Source organism: Salvelinus sp. IW2-2015, linkage group LG8, assembly GCF_002910315.2.
Source record: "Salvelinus sp. IW2-2015 linkage group LG8, ASM291031v2, whole genome shotgun sequence".
Taxonomy (NCBI): Eukaryota; Metazoa; Chordata; class Actinopteri; order Salmoniformes; family Salmonidae; genus Salvelinus; species Salvelinus sp. IW2-2015.
Genome location: NC_036848.1, coordinates 39,142,672 through 39,162,451, shown reverse-complemented (window position 1 = coordinate 39,162,451; position 19,780 = coordinate 39,142,672). Strand labels below are relative to the sequence as shown.

Genomic DNA, 19,780 nt, shown 5'->3' with positions numbered 1-19,780 from the left:
TAACACATGGAATCATGTTGTAACCAAAAAGTGTTAAACAAATCAAAATATTTTATATTTCAGATTCTTCAAATAGCCACCCTTTGCCTTGATGACAGCTTTGCACACTCTTGGCATTCTCTCAACCAGCTTCACCTGGAATGCTTTTCCAACAGTCTTGAAGGAGTTCCCACATATGCTGAGCACTTGCTGGCTGCTTTTCCTTCACTCTGCGGTCCAACTCATTCCAAACCGTCTCAATTTGGTTGAGGTCAGGGGATTGTGGAGGCCAGGTCATCTGATGCAGCACACCATCACTCTCATTGGTCAAATAGCCCTTACACAGCCTGGAGGTGTGTTGGTTCAATGTCCTGTTGAAAAACAAATGATAGTCCCACTAAGCCCAAACCAAATGGGATGGCGTATCGCTGCAGAATGCTGTGGTAGCCATGCTGACAGTATCACCAGCAAAGCARCCCCACACCATAACACCTCTGCCATGCTTTACGGTGGGAAATACACATGCGGAGATCACCTTCACCCACACCGTGTCTCACAAAGACACGGCGGTTAGAACCAAAAATCACAAATTTGGACTCATCAGACCAAAGGACAAATTTCCACCGGTCTAATGTCCATTGGTCGTGTTTCTTGGTCCAAGCAAGTATCTTCTTATTGGTGTCCTTTAGTAGTGGTTTCTTTGCAACACACCGACCATGACGGCCTGATTCACACAGTCTCCTCTGAACAGTTGATGTTTAGATGCGTCTGTTACTTGAACTCTGTAAAGCATTTGGGCCGCAATTTCTGAGGCTGGTAACTAATGAACTTATCTTCTGCAGCAGAGGTAACTCTGGGTCTTCCATTCCTGTGGCGGTCCTCATCAGAGCCAGTTTCATCATTGCGCTTGATGGTTTTTGCAACTGCACTTGAAGAAACATTCAAAGTTCTTAATTCTCCTTATTGATTGACCTTCATGTCTTAAAGTTATGATGGACTGTCGTTTCTCGTTGCTTATTTGAGTTGTTCTTGCCATAATATGGACTTGGTCTTTTACCAAATAGCTCTATCTTCTGTATACCCACCCCCCACCTTGTCACAACACAATTGATTGGCTCAAACGCATTAAGAAGGAAAGAAATTCCACAAATTAACTTTTAAGAAGGCACACCTGTTAATTGAAATACATTCCAGGTGACTACCTCATGAAGCTGGTTAAGAATGCCAAGAGTGTGCAAAGCTGTCATCAAGGCAAAGGGTGGCTCTTTGAAGAAACTCAAATATAAAATATATTTTGATTTGTTGAACACTTTTGGCTACTACATGATTCCATATGTGTAATTTCATAGTTTAAATGTATTCACTATTATTCTACAATGTAGAAAATTGTAAAAAATAAAGGAAAACCCTTGAATGAGTAGGTGTCCTAAAACTTTTGACTGGTAGTGTACATTATTTACGAAACATTTGCAAAGTCCCCAAGCAAGAGACTTGCTTAGAGACTACCTGTTGAGTTAATAAAGCAACAGTACAGTGATGAGGCACATTGAATAAAGTTGGCAAATTAGAGTTAACAATATTGATGTGGACAGTGCTATTGAATGAAAAACACTTCAAACGGATTACCGGTACATTTTCTTCCCTAGATCCCTCCCAGCCCTCTTAMAGCATGTGACGTCAGCGTGACGAGCCAGTCGTCAACAAGAACACAGAAGCTCATCTGTTGGGAAGTCGGGAGGAGAACTAACTGTAGAAACCCGGAGCCAAGTAGAGACTTTTCTATTTAACCCCCTTATAAGTCAACCGTCCATAGGAGATAGGGACTGCAACTTGTTTAACGTCGTTTCCTTTTCTCTTTAAAAAAAGTAGCCAACGGTAGCTCAGTTAGCTATATTTAAGGGACACTATTTGGTCTCGCTTCACAAATAAGGATAAGGCAGGTTGCTGCTGGCAGGCTTTCTCAAGTAGCTTTTTCCTCGGCTAACCTGCTAACCTTAGTTTGCGAGAAGAAAAGGAGGCAAGAACATGGAGTTGGACGATGGAGTTCTCTACCAGGACGACGCTGGTAGTTCGGCGATGATGTCCGAACGGGTGTCTGGTCTGGCGAGCTCCATTTACCGGGAGTTTGAACGGTTGATCGGTCAGTACGACGAGGACGTTGTGAAAGAACTCATGCCGCTCGTCGTCGCGGTGTTGGAGAACTTGGACGCGGTGTTCGCGGAGAACCAGGAGCACGAAGTTGAGTTGGAGCTCCTAAAAGAAGACAACGAACAACTTGTTACCCAGTATGAACGGGAGAAATCGCTCAGAAAATCTGCAGAAGAGGTGGGTTTGAGTCTTCGACTGTCAAAGAAAGGGGGAGAGAAAGACAACTTTCGCAGACAGACCACGAAACTGATCGAAAAACTGCTTGCTACTGCTAGGCCACTCAAGATAGCTTTGACAGTTCAAGCGCAAGTAATGTTCAACAACAAGCACAGACTGTACCCAATACTGTAGCTACTATTCCCATGAGGTTAATTTGCACATAGCAGGGCCTATTGCCTGTGAGAACTTGCAAACAGTTATGTATGGACTAGATTGCTTGCTAGCTTTAAACCCCGAAAGTCAATGTTGGTAAGCTGCACAGGCTAATCTTATAAAGCTATAGCATTCTGAAGCTAGCAGGATATGTCATCTGGTAGCAACAGCTGATGACAAGGTTACATATTACTCATTTGACACTGTTGCTAATATTGTGGCTGGTGACACTAAAGTAATTTGCTTCATGGGTGGTTTTGTATGCACATTTCTTTTTGTAGACTAATTTGCTTAATTTCATGCCCGCGGTCCAAACTGGATGCAAACTCTTGCAGCCATGCACTAGTCAGCATACACATGGAGCTACACCCAAAGGGAATTACGCTGACAGTATATTCCAAACCTGTCAGTGTTTCTCAGATGATGGGTCAGGACCCAGTGGTGGGTCCCTTTAGGTCACTGCTCTAGATAGTTTGAACCTAGCCGTACAGCTTTCTGGCTAAAAACATTTCTGGTTGACTTGGTAGAGTCAGATCGACCATAAGAGCAGTTGCCAAATGAGATTTGGCCATAACGTCCAAATCCAAAACAGGAGTGTCATTGGAAGTTTGAGCGCCACCTTGTCTCTTTTCTCTCTCTCTCCTGTTTGTTTGTTCTGCCACCACACACTGCAGTCACTCCAGACAATGAGACTACTCTCTTTCTGTCCCTCTCTTTCGTTCTCTCTCGCTCCCCCCTCTCTCTTTCTCCCCCATCCCCCTGCCTTTCACCCACTAGGCCAGGGGTACTCAACTACTATTTGAGAAGGTCCAGTGACATTTCCTAGGTGGCAAAAGTCCGGATGAATTTCATCCGTTATTGGCGCTGTGTTACSACGTAGTAACAAACGTAGTCGTCTACGACTTAGCGAACATGTTGTTATATAAAATGTATATTAAATGAGACTAAGAATTTGAATTTATTACAACTTTATTTTGAATGTAAACATGTGCAACATTGCTGAAGAATAAAGGCGGATGCATAATTGTCTATGCAAAAAGTTCACTGTGAACCATTGCACATGGRCCTTGAATAAAAATATATATAAATTAAATAAAGTGCATGTTTTCTGGAGAACAAAGGAGAGTTCAACCGAAAATAATAATCTGAATGCACAAAATGTCACTGTGGGCCATGCAATATTCATGTGTCACTCTGAGCCTTGCCCTTGCATCAATGAGAGAAATTACACTTTGTCTCTTGCCAATACTTTGAACTTTGCCACAAATGGTGTGAAAGCAACTCTGAGACACTGGTGCAGGTGTTCATTGGTGAGCCTGGTGCGGTATTTGTTTTGAATAAAGTTCAAAAAGTTAGGCACAGCGGTCTAAGGCCCTGCATCTCAGTGCTAGAGGTGTCACTACAGACCCTGGTTTGATTCCAGGCTGTATCACAACCGGCCGTGATTGGGAGTCCCATAGGGCAGCGCACAATTGGCCCAGCGCCGTTAGGGCTTGGCCGGGGTAGGCCGTCATTGTAAATAAGAATTTGTTCTTAACTAACTTGCCTAGTTAAATTAAAACAATTGTGGGGAAGGCTGATTCACAGCTGTATGTGGAGCCAAACATGGTCAGGATGTATAGTGCCAGTTTCTTGAGAACAGGGACATCGGCTGCAGGCACCATCATTTCCCAGAAAGTGACAGGGTCACAATCACCAGCCTACTCCTTCAAAGACACATTTTCTTGCAACTCAATCAACTCCCTTTTGCAGTGATGCAGCATCTACCCATCTGAAGATCTGTTTTTGTTTCTTCTGATAACTTTGTCACATTTGTGACCAATAAAGGGTTCTGGGGATGAGCAGCAGCAGCTCTCGTCCAACAGTGATGTCATCAAAGCGAGCCTTGAAGTTATCCATCAGCTTCTGGATGAAATCAACATGGTTGGTAACGTCTTTGTCTCCCTGCATTTATACGAGAAGATTGGGAAGTGGACAAATGTTCCCTAGAGATCATTCTTGAAAAGCTCAAATTTCTTCTGGAAAGTCCGGACTGCTGTTATCATATCACGCACGGTGTTGTCCTGTTCCTGCAGCTTAACATTCAGTTGATTAAGGTGTGATGTAATGTCTGTCAAAAATGCAACTGTTTTCGTCTTCTCATCTTCCAAAAACTGAGTTGCCTTGTCACTCTTTTGCTCTGATAAGAAAGCTTTGATTCCCTCCCTAATGGCCCAAAAGCATTCCAAAACCCTGCCTTTGCTGAGCCATTTGATATTGTTGTGCAGTAGTAAGTCATCAACTGGCATTGGRCTCTCAGAATGCCTCGTATCAGGCAGTTTGGTTGGGATGCTGTAGCTCTCAAAAAGTTGATCAGTTTCATCATCGTTGTCATGACTTCAGAATACTCTTTTCCCAGACTGGCACACAGGACAGATTGATGGATAATGCAGTGTTATGATGTCAGGTCAGGGTGGTCCTCTTTCAAACGTGCAACCAGTCCCCWCCCTCTTCCTATCATGGCTGGAGCTCCATCTGTGGTGATGGGACCACTGACTTCAGATCTATCCACCTTTTTGTCGGCATCCCTTTGATGGCATCATGGATATCCTCTCCCCATGTGTGTGCTTCTAGATTTGTTAAGCCCAACAGCTCCTCACAGAATTCCTTCTTTGTTTTGTTATAAAATCTGACAAACACCAGAAGCTGGTTATTGTCAGTGTTTGTTTGTCAGTGTTATCTGTTTGTCCACAGCTAATGAAATGCATGCTGAATTTCTGAATGGCCTGAACGTTGTGAAGTTAAATATTCAGCTAGTATTTCACTTCTCCTCATTGCTGTGGAATCTGACAGTGGGATCTGTTTGATCTTTTCCCAGAGCTCATCTTTTTGTTTACCTTCAAGCAAGGTGTCAGCACCTTCACAAATATTATTTTACCATCTCAGTGTCTGAAAATGTTTTCCCAAAACCCAAGCTATCCTCAGTAAACACTCATTGCACGTTGTTGGACTGTCAGGGAATTGACAAGGACTTTGGTGGACCTCTCATATTGGAGTTGGTTAATCTTGTTTGTTCTCACTTCCGTGTTCAGGGGATACGTTTGATCGAAATTACTATGCCTGCTGTCATAATGGCGCTTAACATTGGCACTTTTCATGAGGGCTGTGGACTCAGTCAAATCTTTCTGTTTCTTTCTGCTTGCTTGTCCCAAGCTTCTGCAGAGGATATTTGGATTGATGTGATTGGGTAAGAAGTGTCCTCTTTTATTTGCATATAACCACATGTTTGGATTAGACGTGGCACTAGTAAATGTGGGCGTTGCTTCGAGAGAGAGAGAGGTTGCTGAGTTAGAGAAGCCGCAGCGCCCGGTTGATTTATTTTTTATTTTTTATAAAGCTGTCCGAAAATAATTTAAATATTTTTTTTATGTAACAAAATGTGTTGTCTGGTCCGTATTGACCCGCTTTCCGCCCGTTGAGTTTGGCTGCACTAGGCTATCTGCATGTCTGTCTCTCTGTCTCATCACACTTTTCTAGTGCTGTTGTGATTCGCCCCCCCCCCCATGTCGTTAATCTCTTTATTCCCATAACTGCCAAAGTGAAAGCTCCTATCCTCTCCTAAAGATGGGTTAACAGGTCAAGTGATCCTTTGTTAGCAGCAGCAGTGCTGTAGGCTTGTCCTGCATCTGTGTTTTTAAGCTGTAATTTAGCCATGTTTAGCTTTCTCTCAGCCTGCCAGACAGTACTGTACATGAACACGGTTTAGGAGACCTCTGTTGTAGTGTTGGTTATGGCTTGTGTGTGTCAGGTGGTCTGCCCTTTCAACTTCCTTTACATCAGCGAGGTGTGCATTAAAAAAAATAATGGATTAGTGTTAACTAGGACATTATAACACCACTTAGACAACAATTGAAGGTCACAGTGGTAATGTTACAAATCTGTCTGATCCTTCACTTTGTCCTGTCAAAGGGCATTGCTAGCGCTAACTGCTTTCCTTGCCACCAGAATGAGAGCTTATGTAGTACATTGAGTACAAGGCCTAGTTTTGATTCGACATGTCATGATTTGAAAACTAGGGTGGGGCTGGGTGGGGACTGATTAACGCGTTTGTGTCTCCCTGAAGTAATTTGCTTTGCACTGCTCAGGCTTGACTTTCTCCTCAGAGCTGCAGTTCAGTGGAGTTTGGAAAGACGAGCTCAGAGTCTGGTCATAAAGCTTCATAAGTAGTTTAAAGCTGCAATATATATGTCACTTTTTAGACGACCTGACAAAATTCACATAGAAATGTGTTAGATCTGTCATTCTCATTGAAAACAAGTACAAGAAGCGGTTGATCTGTTCTATATGCACTTTCTATGCTTCCCATTATTAAGGTTTGTTTTTTTTGTTGCTTTTTTTGTGTACACCAGCTTCAAACAGCTGAAAATACTAGATTTTTGATTCTGGAAAATATATTTCACAGCGGTTTAGATGGTACAATGATTTTCTACACTCTACAGTTCAGAAGAGTTGAGAAACCAGTTGTCCTGTGTTAGATTCTTCACCAGTGTTAGGCCTAGGTGTTTACCATGAGGTTGAAAAACACTATGCTTAATTGGCTTTACACACGCCTGGCTAACTCAATGACATCAGTCATGTTGGTCATTAGGCTCTAGAAAACTATCCAATCCACATGCTCATGGCTGTAAAAACCCAAACACCTGCCTACTAGACTATAAGTAAAGACAATATTTCTCAGCCAGTGAACAACACTGCAGACAGACGCCCCAAGTACTTCTTGGGACAACCCATTCAATGCTGTTGTGACTCAACTGCCAGACACAAACAGTCCTAGTAAGTCCAGTGTAACTCTTCCTAGACGGACTGTGACTCTACACTAAAGACAGGAAGAGGGCAGGGCCAGGCAGGAAATTGCTGGGAAAACAAGACTTAGTGAGTCCCTCTCTGCGGCCAGGATGCTCCTCCCACCCATTCCCCCTGACCCCTGACATCATAGGGTCACGGTTCATAATGATAATGTCACAGGGTGATGTCAGAACTTAGAAGGCGACGTCAGAGAGTCGTGTCATTCCTGCCAATGTCAGTCAGGCTCTAACCAAAAAGCCCCTGTTTCTTGTGCCAGGTATCTGTTATCACACAGCATTTATCAGGAGCAATTTGAAAGCGTAAAAGCATGTCATTGATTTGGGGCTGGAAAACAGAGGTCGGGGGTGTTTATCTAAAGTGCATGGTTCAAGAGTCAACTGTAATAGGCTACATCCCCATTCCTTGTCCCAGAAAACAAAGCGCCTCTTGATTTATTTTCAAAGCTATAGCACACAATATTTTACATACAGCAGGTTTTTAAAGGAACAAAGAGTACAGTRTGCTTCATGTTTTCATTTTCGCCAAGGAAAAAATATTGCGATACTGGTATTGTCACAGCCCTCTATTGAACCCGGTTCATTATTTTAAATCAAGACCGAACCTGTTAGCCCCATAATTGGATGTCACGGCCCAGACCATTTGTATGGTTTGTTGATTAGGACAATTTATCCGGATGTTTGATGTTGATCTAAGTTATGATTTAATATTAAATCAATCAAATGTTTATTTGTCACATGCTTCGTAAACAACAGGTGTAGACTAACAGTGAAATGGTTACATACGGGCCTTTCCTAACAATGCAAAGACAAATAATCGAAAAAATAATAACACAAGGACTAAATAAACAATGAGTAAGCATATCTTGTCTGTGTACATGTGGTACCAGTACCGGGTCAATGTGTAGGTAAACAAGGGCATTGCGGTAGATATTTACATATGTAGGGATAAAGTGACTAGGCAACAGGATGGATAATAAATAGTAGGGATGCACCGATATGACATTTTTGGCCGATACCGATCTTTTCCTCGCCAAAAAAACAAATACCGATGACCGATATTTACAATTTTAGAGGCCTTTCAACTATTCTAGTACAGTTTAAATAGTTGACACACACACACACACACACTGACCAAAAAGTAATTTTGTTGGCATTTACGTATGTCCCCATTACCAGTAAAACATAATCAAAACCTATTTCTTTCACTTACTTGCTCTGCTGTTTCGTTGTTCATTTGTTCAGTCGTTTCATTCTCAACCAGGTTTTCATCATACATGTCAAGCAGTGATGTTTCAGCTCTYTCTGTGGCCTTTTCTGTCGTGGGTCCTCTTTCTCGGTGTGGACTGTCGCTGTGTCCGTTTCCATCTTGTCCAGCTGTGTCTAACATTTCATGTAAACCCTGTTTCTTGTCTGCATCGAAGTAGCTGTCCTTGTACCTAGCATCGAGCATGGTGGCGACACCGTAAAGAGGCTCAGAGAGAATGCCACCGGATTACTTGTTCACAGCCTCTAGTAGAGTACTTTTGTAAGTTTTAACCCCACGTTCTGTCGGCAGTTTTGTTGAGCAGGCGTTTCAATGCCATGACAGGTTATCACGTCTTCTGCAGGCACAGTTGATGAGCTTATTTCTCCAGTCAGTTGTTGAAACGGAGCTAGGAATATGTGTTCATGTTTTCAATGAGAGTCCACTGATTTGTAGTGATTGTTGCAGGTAACTCATAGTCGGTTGCGTACACGCCAAGCATTCGTTTTTGTTCCAGCAGGCTCTCCGTCATGTAAAAAGTACTATTCCATCTGGTGGAAACGTCTAGCTTAAGCCTTTTTGTTTTCACTCCAAGCTGCCCCTGTATTGCTTGAAAGTGGCTGTATGCTAGCWGTGAGTGTTTCAAATGACCCACTATCTTCCTACCTGTTGCCACTGTGTCAGATATGCTGCGTTGGGTCAAAACACCTTCGTTCACAGCCAGTTGCAGCGTGTGTGCCATGCATGGCAAACTGGCGACTCCGCATTCTTCCAAAGCCTTTGTCATGTTCTGTGGATTATCACTTAGCACAGCGTGTACTTTGTTCTTGGGGATTTTCCAAGTTTCAAACATGTTCTCAAAAGCCATTGAAGTGGCAGCAGGCGGTATGACAAGCAGCACATTCTTGAGCGTGCAATACATCTTTCCTCAGTACGAAGTCTTTGTCGACCCACTGTGTTGTCAGACTCAGCATGCTCATGGGGCTGACATCGCTGGTCCAAATGTCAGTCGTGAAGCTAATAGCTGTGACGCCCATAGCAAGTAGCTCATGGATGTGCGTTTCAACAATTCTGTGTAACTCCGGTAGGGCAACATCTGAAAAATAGCGCCTACTTGGTAGTGTGTGCCGGGGCTCGAGGTGCTCGACCAGTCGGCAAAAGCCAACATCATCCACGACAGAGAACGGTTGATTGTCAAGGGCAATGAATTCCATTATCTTGSCGTTAATGCATTTTGCCTTTTGAGTTGTCTCGCTGAAATGGTCTTACTCTTTCAAATGACTGCTCGACTTGAACTTGTTTAGTTGTTGGAAGTGTGAGCTTAGTTTTAGTCGCTGAACGTCTGGGGGTGATGAAGTTTCAAATTAGTAATTAGGTTTGTGGTATTGAAAGATTTCACTTTCTCCCCTCTGGAAATAATAGCAGCACGAACGTTGCATATGGCCTTTRTGTCATCTTCCTTTGAAACATCAAAATAGATCCACACAGAAGACATTGTGGGCTAGGTTAGGAATGCTGTGTTGCACGTGTAGCGCTGTATTTTTCGTGGCGTCATTGCGTCATCTACCTACGTTATACAGGTATGCACGTCAGCTTTGACTTCGGTTTTGCACATCGGTGTTTAAACTATACATAGAGCCGATGTTGGCATTTTTAGCTAATATCTTCCGATATATTGTGCATCCCTAATAAACAGTAACTGCAGCGTATGTGATGAGTTAAAACAGTTAGTGCAAAATGGGTCAATGCACATAGTCCGGGTAGCTGGTAGTTAACTGTTTAACTAACTATTTAGCAGTCTTATGGCTTGGGGGTAGAAGCTGTTCAGGGTCCTGTTGGTTCCAGACTTCAGGCTTGTTGCACCGGTACCGCTTGCCCTGCAGTAGCAGCGCGAACAGTCTGATTTGGGTGGCTCAAGTCTTTGACAATTTTTAGGGCCTTCCTCTGACACCACCTGGCACAGAGGTCCTGGATGGCACAGAGATCGGCCCCAGTGACGTACTGGGCTGCACGTATTAATGTCTGCAGCGCCTTGCAGTTGGCTGCCAAGCATTTGCCATACCAAGTGGTGATGCAGGCAGTCAACATGCTCTCAATGGTGCAGCTGTAGAACTTTTTGAGGATCTGCGGGCCATTGGAAAATCTTTTCAGCCTCCTGAGGGAGAAGAGGCATTGTCGTACCCTCTTCACGACTCTGTGTGTGTGTGTGTGTGTGTGGACTATGATAATTCCTTAGTGATGTGGATACTGAGGAACTTGAAGCTCTCGACCCGCTCCACTACAGCCCCATTGATGAGGATGGGGGTGTGCTCGGCCCTCTATTTTCTGTAGTCCAGGATCAGCTCCTTTGTCTTGTGGACGTTGAGGGAGAGGTTGTTGTCCTGGCACTACACTCCCAGGTCTCTGACCTCCTCCCTATAGGCTGTCTCATCGTCGTCTGTGATCAGGCCTACCACCTTTGTGTRGTCTGTAAACATAATGATGGTGCTGGAGTCGTGCACAGCCATGCAGTCGTGAGTGAACAGGGATTTGGGATTTGAAGACACACACACACAAACTTTTCTGCCTTTCTCTGGTTGAATACCCCCCCTTTGTTTTTACACTGCTGCTACTTGCTGTTTATTATCTATGCATAGTCACTTTACCAATTACCTTGATTAACCTGTACCCCCGCACATTCACTTGGTACCGGTACCCCCTGTATATAGCCTCGTAAATGTATTGTTACTTTTTGATTGATTACATTTTTGAAAACTTTAGTTGATTTATTTATTGAACTGCATTGTTGGTTAAGGCCTTGTAAGTAAGCTTTTCACGGTAAAGTCTACACCTGTTGTATTCGGCCCGTGACAAATACAGTGGGGCAAAAAAGTATTTAGTCAGCCACCAATTGTGCAAGTTCTCCCACTTAAAAAGATGAGAGAGGCCTGTAATTTTCATCATAGGTACACTTCAACTATGACAGACAAAATTAGGGAAAAAAATCCAGAAATTCACATTGAAAGAATTTTAAATGAATTAATTTGCAAATTATGGTGGAGAATAAGTATTTGGTCACCTACAAACAAGCAAGATTTCTGGCTCTCACAGACCTGTAACTTCTTCTTTAAGAGGCTCCTCTGTCKTGACTAAATACTTTTTTGCACCACTGTATCATTTGATTTGAAATCTAACCCTGACTGACAACCTTACGATCTTGCTAACCACAGATGCATGGCCCTTTTTTTAGTGACTTTCAGTATGTGATATCTGATCTTGGCCAATCAATCTCCTACCCTTTTTGTCAGAACCATCTTGCTATCCCAGCGGCCCAGTTATGCCCAGGCGAGACCCAAAGAAGACGCAGTGCACTTAATAAAACTCCCTGGCAATAGAATGTTCATACACTGGGGCACTGTGTGTGTGAAGGGACAAAGGGAGCATTATGCGTGTTCAGGAGGAGAGGAGAGAGGGAAGAGAAAGAGGCAGATAGCACAGCAGAGAAAGAGTTCGACTCGTTATCATATGAACACCCAACTATGGGTCATGATCAGCAGCACGGAGAAAGTGTGTGTGTGTGTGTGTAAGTCAATAGGAGAAGGCGGTTAGGTTCTATGGAGGGATGTTGGGCATTATGCTTTTYTGATAGTATATTTCTGTGTGACTTGCAGCCTTGTGTTTAGTGCTGTTGACAGATTTAAGTCCCAATACCCCCTCCCTCCCTCTCCCAGACCCTTGTTCAGTCCAGGCTTCATGTAGCCTAATGCTCTTATTAGATTTACTGTGAAGTCTGTGCCTTACTGCCTTTCAGACCCTTTCTCATACCTTCCCACATTCCCACATAGTTTTTTTTATCCCTTTCTCTCTCTCGCTCGCTAGGCTTATGCTTTCAGAACCATTTGAACAGGGCCTTGACTACGCCTACAGCCAAAACGAGTTGCTTTATATCAGTGTAGGCAATTAAGCAGGTCACAGACATTCTCCGAGCGCATTTGGCCTAGCTTACGTCTGCTCTTTGACACAAAGTGGCGTTCATGTAGAGAAGAGCCTATTAGTTCCAGTAGGCCTCCGGCAGAGCAAGGGTCTCGGGTGATGGTCTCCACCAGCAGATGACTGTTCATCCCAGCCGATGGGCTGGCTGAGCTCCATGATCACAAGACTCAAGACTGTTTTACGTGTGTCGGACTAATGAGCGCAAACTTTAGTTCCAGCCTAGTGTTATAACACAAGATTCAACTCAGTCTAGTGTCATGTGTGTTAGTGCCGGGCTAGGACGAAAGCCTGCAACACTGCTCTAACAGGTCTCTATTAACAGTCACAGGCTGGTTCAGCCAAAGCTGCTGGTTCAGCTCTTACTGTATGTTGCTAATAAGCTAGGTGATATGCAGTTCTGTCTGTGTGTGTGTTTCTCTCTCATTCCCATGGAAAATTGTTGTGAGTTTTGATCTGAAAGAAGTTACTGAGATCTAACGGACAACAAGAATAAGACTCACTGCCTGACACTGATATGTCGGTATAACGCATAAACGCACTCAAAAGCTGTGGGTGTGTGCACATGTGCGCCAAGGGGTTAGCGCTCTGCACCTGTTGTCTGACACCCAGTGAATGGAACTGAAGACCGACTGACTCGTCATGATGATCTCAGACCTGATACACACACGCTCAATGGAGCAGCAGAAAGCCACACAGGCAGACGGGTGGGTTTTGTCCCATTGATCTCAGTCCATATTTATGAGTTAGCGAGACCTTAGAGCTATCCCTAGAGTCTCTCCCCATTAGTCTCTTCTCTCGTTCTTGCACTGTGTAGTAGTGAGTGACACTAAGGATCGCAGGAAGTGGTGACAGGAGGAATCTCACATGAACATGATGCAAACAGCTCACCCTCCTGTCTGTTGGCTAGTGGTCAATGACCTTTTCTTACATGTACTTAAAGGTCCAATGCAGGTCTTTTAATCTCGATATCAAATCATTTCTGGGTAACAAGTACCTTACTGTGACCATTTTCAATTAAAATGGTCAAAAATCAAGCAATAATTTTGCTAGGACTGTCTCAGTGGTGAGGTGAAAACTAGCTGGTATTGGGAGAGATGTTTGAAACGCTTTCTTATTGGTATATTAACTCATTTACCACCTGGTGATGTCACCAGGCAGGCCAAAATGCCATCCTACCAAAACAGGCTGAAATTTCAGGCGGTATTTTCAAACAGCTCTTTCACAAAAAGGACATTATCATAATTTTACAATTTCACAGTATTATTCCAACCTCATAGTGTGGAAATATACAAGTAACTGCCTAAATAAAGGAAAGAGCAACATAAAGTATGTATTTATATATATATAGATATATAAGTTTGGGGTCACTTAGAAATGTCCTTGTTTTTAAATAAATAAATAAATAATTGTCTGTTTAAAAAAATATATAAAAAAAATCCCTATCTTAGGTCAGTTAGGATCACCACTTTATTTTAAGGATGTGAAATGTCAGTATAATTATTTATTTCAGCATTTCTTTCTTTCATCACATTCCCAGTGGGTCAGAAGTTTACATACACTCAATTAGTATTTGGTAGCATTGCCTTTAAATTGTTTAACTTGGGTCAAACGTTTCGGGTAGCCTTCCACAAGCTTCCCACAATAAGTTGGGTGAATTTTGGCCCATTCCTCCTGACAGAGCTGGTGTAACTGAGTCAGGTTTGTAGGCCTCCTTGCTCGCACACGCTTTTTCAGTTCTGCCCACANTGTAACTGAGTCAGGTTTGTAGGCCTCCTTGCTCGCACACGCTTTTTCAGTTCTGCCCACACATTTTCTATAGGACTGAGGTCAGGGCTTTGTGATGGCCACTCCAATACCTTGACTTCGTTTTCCTTAAGCCATTTGGCCACAACTTTGGAAGTATGCTTGGGGTCATTGTCCATTTGGAAGACCCATTTGCGACCAAGCTTTAACTTCCTGACTGATGTCTTGAGATGMTGCTTCAATATATCCACATAATTTTCCTACCTCATGATGCCATCTATTTTGTGAAGAGCACCAGTCCCTCCTGTAGCAAAGCACCCCCACAACATGATGCTGCCAGCCCCATGCTTAACGGTTGGGATGGTGTTCTTCGGCTTGCAAGCCTCCCCCTTTTTCCTCCAAACATAACGATGGTCATTATGGCCAAAGAGTTCTATTTTTGTTTGATCACACCAGAGGACATTTCTCCAAAAAGTGCGATCTTTGTCCCCATGTGCAGTTGCAAACCGTAGTCTGGCTTTTTTATGGCGGTTTTGGAGCAGTGGCTTCTTCCTTGCTGAACGGCCTTTCAGGTTACGTCGATATATGACTAGTTTTTGCTGTGGATATAGATACTTTTGTACCTGTTTCCTCCAGCATTTTCACAAGGTCCTTTGCTGGTGTTCTGGGATTGATTTGCACTTTTTGTACCAAATTACGTTCATCTCTAGGAGACAGAACGCGTTTCCTTCCTGAGCAGTATGACGGCTGGGTGGTCTCATGGTGTTTATACTTGCGTGCTATTGTTTGTACAAATGAACGTGGTATCTTCAGGCATTTGGAAATTGCTCCCAAGGATGAAACAGACTTGTGGAGGTCTACTATTTTTTTTTGAGGTCTTGGCTGATGTCTTTTGATTTTCCCATGGATGTCAAGCGAGGAGGCACTGAGTTTGAAGGTAGGCCTTGAAATACATCCACAGGTACACCTCCAACTGACTCAGGCTAATTGCCATAATTTTATCAGAAGCTTCTAAAGCCATGACATCATTTTCTGGAATTTTCCAAGCTGTTTAAAACTTCTTGTGAATAGGGGGACGCTGTTTTCACTTTGGAAAAAATCGTGCCCAAATTAAACGGCCTCGTACTCTGTTCTAGATCATACAATATGCATATTATTATTACTATTGGATAGAAAACACTCAGAAGTTTCTAAAACTGTTTGAATTATATCTGTGAGTAAAACAGAACTCATTTGGCAGCAAACTTCCATAGAGGAAGTGAAAAATCTGAAAACGAGGCTCTGTGTCAGGGCTTGCCTATTCAATTGGCTTTTATTTATCGATATGTATGCACTTCATACGCCTTCCACTAGATGTCAACAGGCAGTGGAAGGTTGAATGGGGTGTCTAGCTTGATCTGAGGCCGAATAAGAGCTTTTGTAGTGACAGGTCTGCCCTTTTGTCTGTTTTCAACGGCGCGCGAGGGAGCTCCACATTGTCTTCTGAAAAGCGTTTGGTATACACCACCAATTGCTCCGGCTCTCATTTTATTGGATACATATGAGAAGAACATCATAAAGTAGGATTTTCAACCGAGTTTGACCAGTTTATTCTAAGTTTATTGGGAATTTGGGAATTTTTCGTTCCAAGCGCCAAGAGATGATGGGCATGTTCGRGCCACATGGCTAGCCAAAGTTGCTAATTCGACAGAAGAAATGGACATTCTAAAACCAAACAACGATTTATTCTGGACCTAGMACTCCTTGCACAACATTCTGATGGAAGAACAGCAAAAGTAAGACAACATTTATGATGTTATTTCGTTTTTCTGTGTAATATGTTGACTCCAACACCGCGGAGAATAGGTGAGCGTTGTGGTAAAGTTATTTTAAAAAATCTAACACAGCAGTTGCATTAAGAACCAGTGTATCTTTCATTTGCCATACAACAAGTATTTTTATGTAAAGTTTATGATGAGTTCTTTGGTCAGATTAGGTGAGTGTCCAAAATATCTCCGGACATTCTGGTGAATTGTTGCTACGTATTCACAATGTATAACCACGATTTGCAGCTCTAAATATGCACATTTTCGAACAAAACATAAATGTATTGTATAACATGATGTTATAAGACTGTCATCTGATGAAGTTGTTCAAGGTTAGTGATTAATTTTATCTCTATTTGTCAGTTTTGTGAAAGCTATTTTGGTGGGGAGTAAATGGCGTTATGTGTTTGCCTATTGTAGTGAGCTAATATAATTCTATATTGTGTTTTCGCTGTAAAACACTTAAAAAAATCGGAAATATTGGCCTGATTCACAAGATGTTTATCTTTCATTTGCTGTACACCATGTATTTTTCATAAATGTTTTATGATGAGTATTTATGTATTTCACGTTGCTCTCTGTAATTATTCTGGCTGCTTTGGTGCTATTTGTGATGGTGGCTGCAATGTAAAACCAGGATTTGTAGCTATAAATATGCACATTTTTGAACAAAACATAAATGTATTGTATAACATGATGTTATAAGACTGTCATCTGATGAAGTTGTTCAAGGTTAGTGATTAATTTTATCTCTATTTGTGGGTTTTGTGAAGGCTACCTATGCGGTGGAAACATGGTGAAAATATGCCGTTGTGTGTTTGGCTATTGTGGTTAGCTAATATAAATACATATTGTGTTTCGCTGTAAAACATTTAAAAATCGGAAATGATGGCTGGATTCACTAGATGTTTATCTTTCATTTGCTGTATTGGACTTGTGATTTCATGAAAATTATATTATATGATATCCCTGTCCCGTTAGGCTAGGCTATGCTAGTCAGCTTTTTGATGAGGATGTCCCGGATCCGGGATGGGTATCACTGAAAGGTTAAAGGCAGTCAACTTAGTCTATGTAAACTTCTCACCCACTGGAATTGTGATACAGTGAAATATCTGTCTGTTAACAATTGTTGAAAAAATTACTTGTGTCATGCACAAAGTAGATGTCCTAACCGACGTCCAAAACTATAGTTTGATAACTCTCACGAGTCACCATCCCGGATCCGGGAGCACCCTCACAGTAAAAGCTGACTAGCATAGCCTAGCATAGCGCCACAAGTAAATACTAGCATCTAAATATCATGAAATCACAAGTCCAAAACACCAGATGAAAGATACACATCTTGTGAATCCAGCCATCATTTCCGATTTTTAAAAATGTTTTACAGCGAAAACACTATGTATTTCTATTAGCTAACCACGATAGCAAAACTCAACCGCATATTTTCACAATTGTTTACCGCATAGGTAAGCTTATCACAAATCGACCAATAAAGATATAAAATAGTCACTAACCAAGAAACACTTCATCAGATGACAGTCTTATAACAGATTATTGTATAGCATATGTTTTGTTCGAAAAATTTGCATATTTCAGGTATAAATCATAGTTTTACATTGCAGCCACCATCACAAATCTCACCAAAGCAGCTAGAATAACTACAGAGACCAACGTGAATACCTAAATACTCATCATAAAACATTTATGATAAATACATGGTGTACAGCAAATGAAAGACAAACATCTTGTGAATCCAGACAATATTTCAGATTTTTAAGTGTTTTACAGCGAAAACACAATATAGCATTATATTAGCTTACTACAATAGCCAACCACACACCGCATTCATTCAACGCAACGGTAGCGATAGCGAAAAAACCAGCAAAATATATACATTTATTCACTAACCTTCACAATCTTCATCAGATGACAGTCCTATAACATCATATTACACAATACATATATGGTTTGTTCGAAAATGTGCATATTTAGCGGCACAAATCGTGGTTTTACAATGTGAATACGTAGTCAAAATGCAAAAATATTGTCCGGAGAAATCTTGGAGAGGCACCTAATCTAATCAAATAACTAATCATAAACTTTACTAAAAAATACATGTTGGACAGCAAATGAAAGATACACTAGTTCTTAATGCAACCGCTGTGTTAGATTTAAAAAAATAACTTTAGTACGACATACAGCTTACGTTTAGCGAGACAGCGCCCAAAATCAGGGCGAAAATACGACTACACATTTTCGACAGAAATACGAAATAAAATCATAAATGGTTCCTACTATTTGATGAGCTTCCATCAGAATCTTGTACAAGGTGTCCTTTGTCCAGAATAATCGTTGTTCGGTTGTAGAATGTCCTCTTCATCTGTCGAATTAGCAACCAAAGCTAGCCATGTGGCGCAGGAGTGTCCAAATTCACCATAACGCAAAACAAAGAAAATGCCAAAAATCGCAATAAACTGATATAACTCGGTTTAAAATAACTACTTTATGATGTTTTTAACACATATATCAAATAAAATCAGAGCCGGAGATATCTAACGTCTATAACGAAAGCTTTTCAGAATGCAATCCAGGGGTCCTTCCRGCGCCTTGCTGAACAAAGGAAACTTGGGGTCATGTCATTCCAAGAGCTCTCATTTGACCTCAGATCAAGCTATACACCCCATTCCACCTCTCACAGCCTATTGACATCTAGTGGAAGGCGTATGCAGTGCATGTAGATCCATAGATTTCAGGCAAATTAATAGGATGGCCCTGGAACAGAGCCTCGATTTCAGATTTTTCACTTCCTGACAGGAAGTTTGCTGCAAAATGAGTTCTGTTTTACTCACAGATATAATTCAAACGGTTTTAGAAACTAGAGAGTGTTTTCTATCCAATAGTAATAATAATATGCATATTGTACAAGCAAGAATTGAGTACGAGGCAGTTTAATTTGGGAACGATTTTTTACAAAGTGAAAACAGCGCCCCCATATTGACAAAAGGTTTAAAAGAAATTTGTGGAGTGGTTGAAAAACGAGTTTTAATGACTCCAACCTAAATGTATTGAAACTTCCATCTTCAACTGTGTGTGTGTGTATATATATGTATATTAGTCCCAGTCCAAAGTTTGGACACCTACTCATTCCAAGGTCTTTCTTTATTTTTACTATTTTCTACAGTGTAGAATAATATTTAAGACATACACTATGAATTAACATATGGAATCATGTAGTAACCAATATTTAATATTTTTGATTCTTCAAAGTAGCCACCTTTTTGCCTTGACAGCTTTCCCTTCACTCTGCGGTCCAACTCATCCCAAACCATCTCAATTGGGTTGAGGTTGGGTGATTGTGGAGACCAGGTCATCTGATGCAGCATTCCATCACTCTCCTTGGTCAAATAGCACTTACACAGCCTGGAGGTGTGTTTTGGGTCATTGTCCTGTTGAAAAACAGATGGTGGTCCCACTATTCCCAAACCTGATGGAATGGTGTAAACAGAGAGAAACTACAGTCCATCATAACTTTAAGACATGAAGGTCAGTCAATACGGAAAATTTCAAGAACTTTGACATTTTCTTCAAGTGCAGTAGCTAAAACCATCATGCGATATGATGAGACTGTCTCATGAGGACTGCCACAGGAAAGAAAAACCCAGACTTACCACTGT

General features: G+C 41.8%; 1 protein-coding gene across 5 annotated transcripts in view; it reads left to right on the top strand.

The window, feature by feature from the left end:
• The first annotated feature begins 1,673 nt into the window (after nt 1–1,673).
• The window catches only part of LOC111968244 (C-Jun-amino-terminal kinase-interacting protein 4), a 56,276-nt gene continuing 38,169 nt past the window's right edge, over nt 1,674–19,780 (top strand). For all 5 annotated transcript variants that reach the window (XR_011480343.1, XM_070444928.1, XM_023993791.2 and 2 more), the window contains exon 1: nt 1,674–2,304. Coding sequence is in view for 4 of the 5 variants with exons in the window: in XM_070444928.1 (XP_070301029.1) it covers nt 2,005–2,304 (300 nt within the window). In the remaining variant the exon portion in view is untranslated. The remainder of the gene's footprint in view (nt 2,305–19,780) is intronic.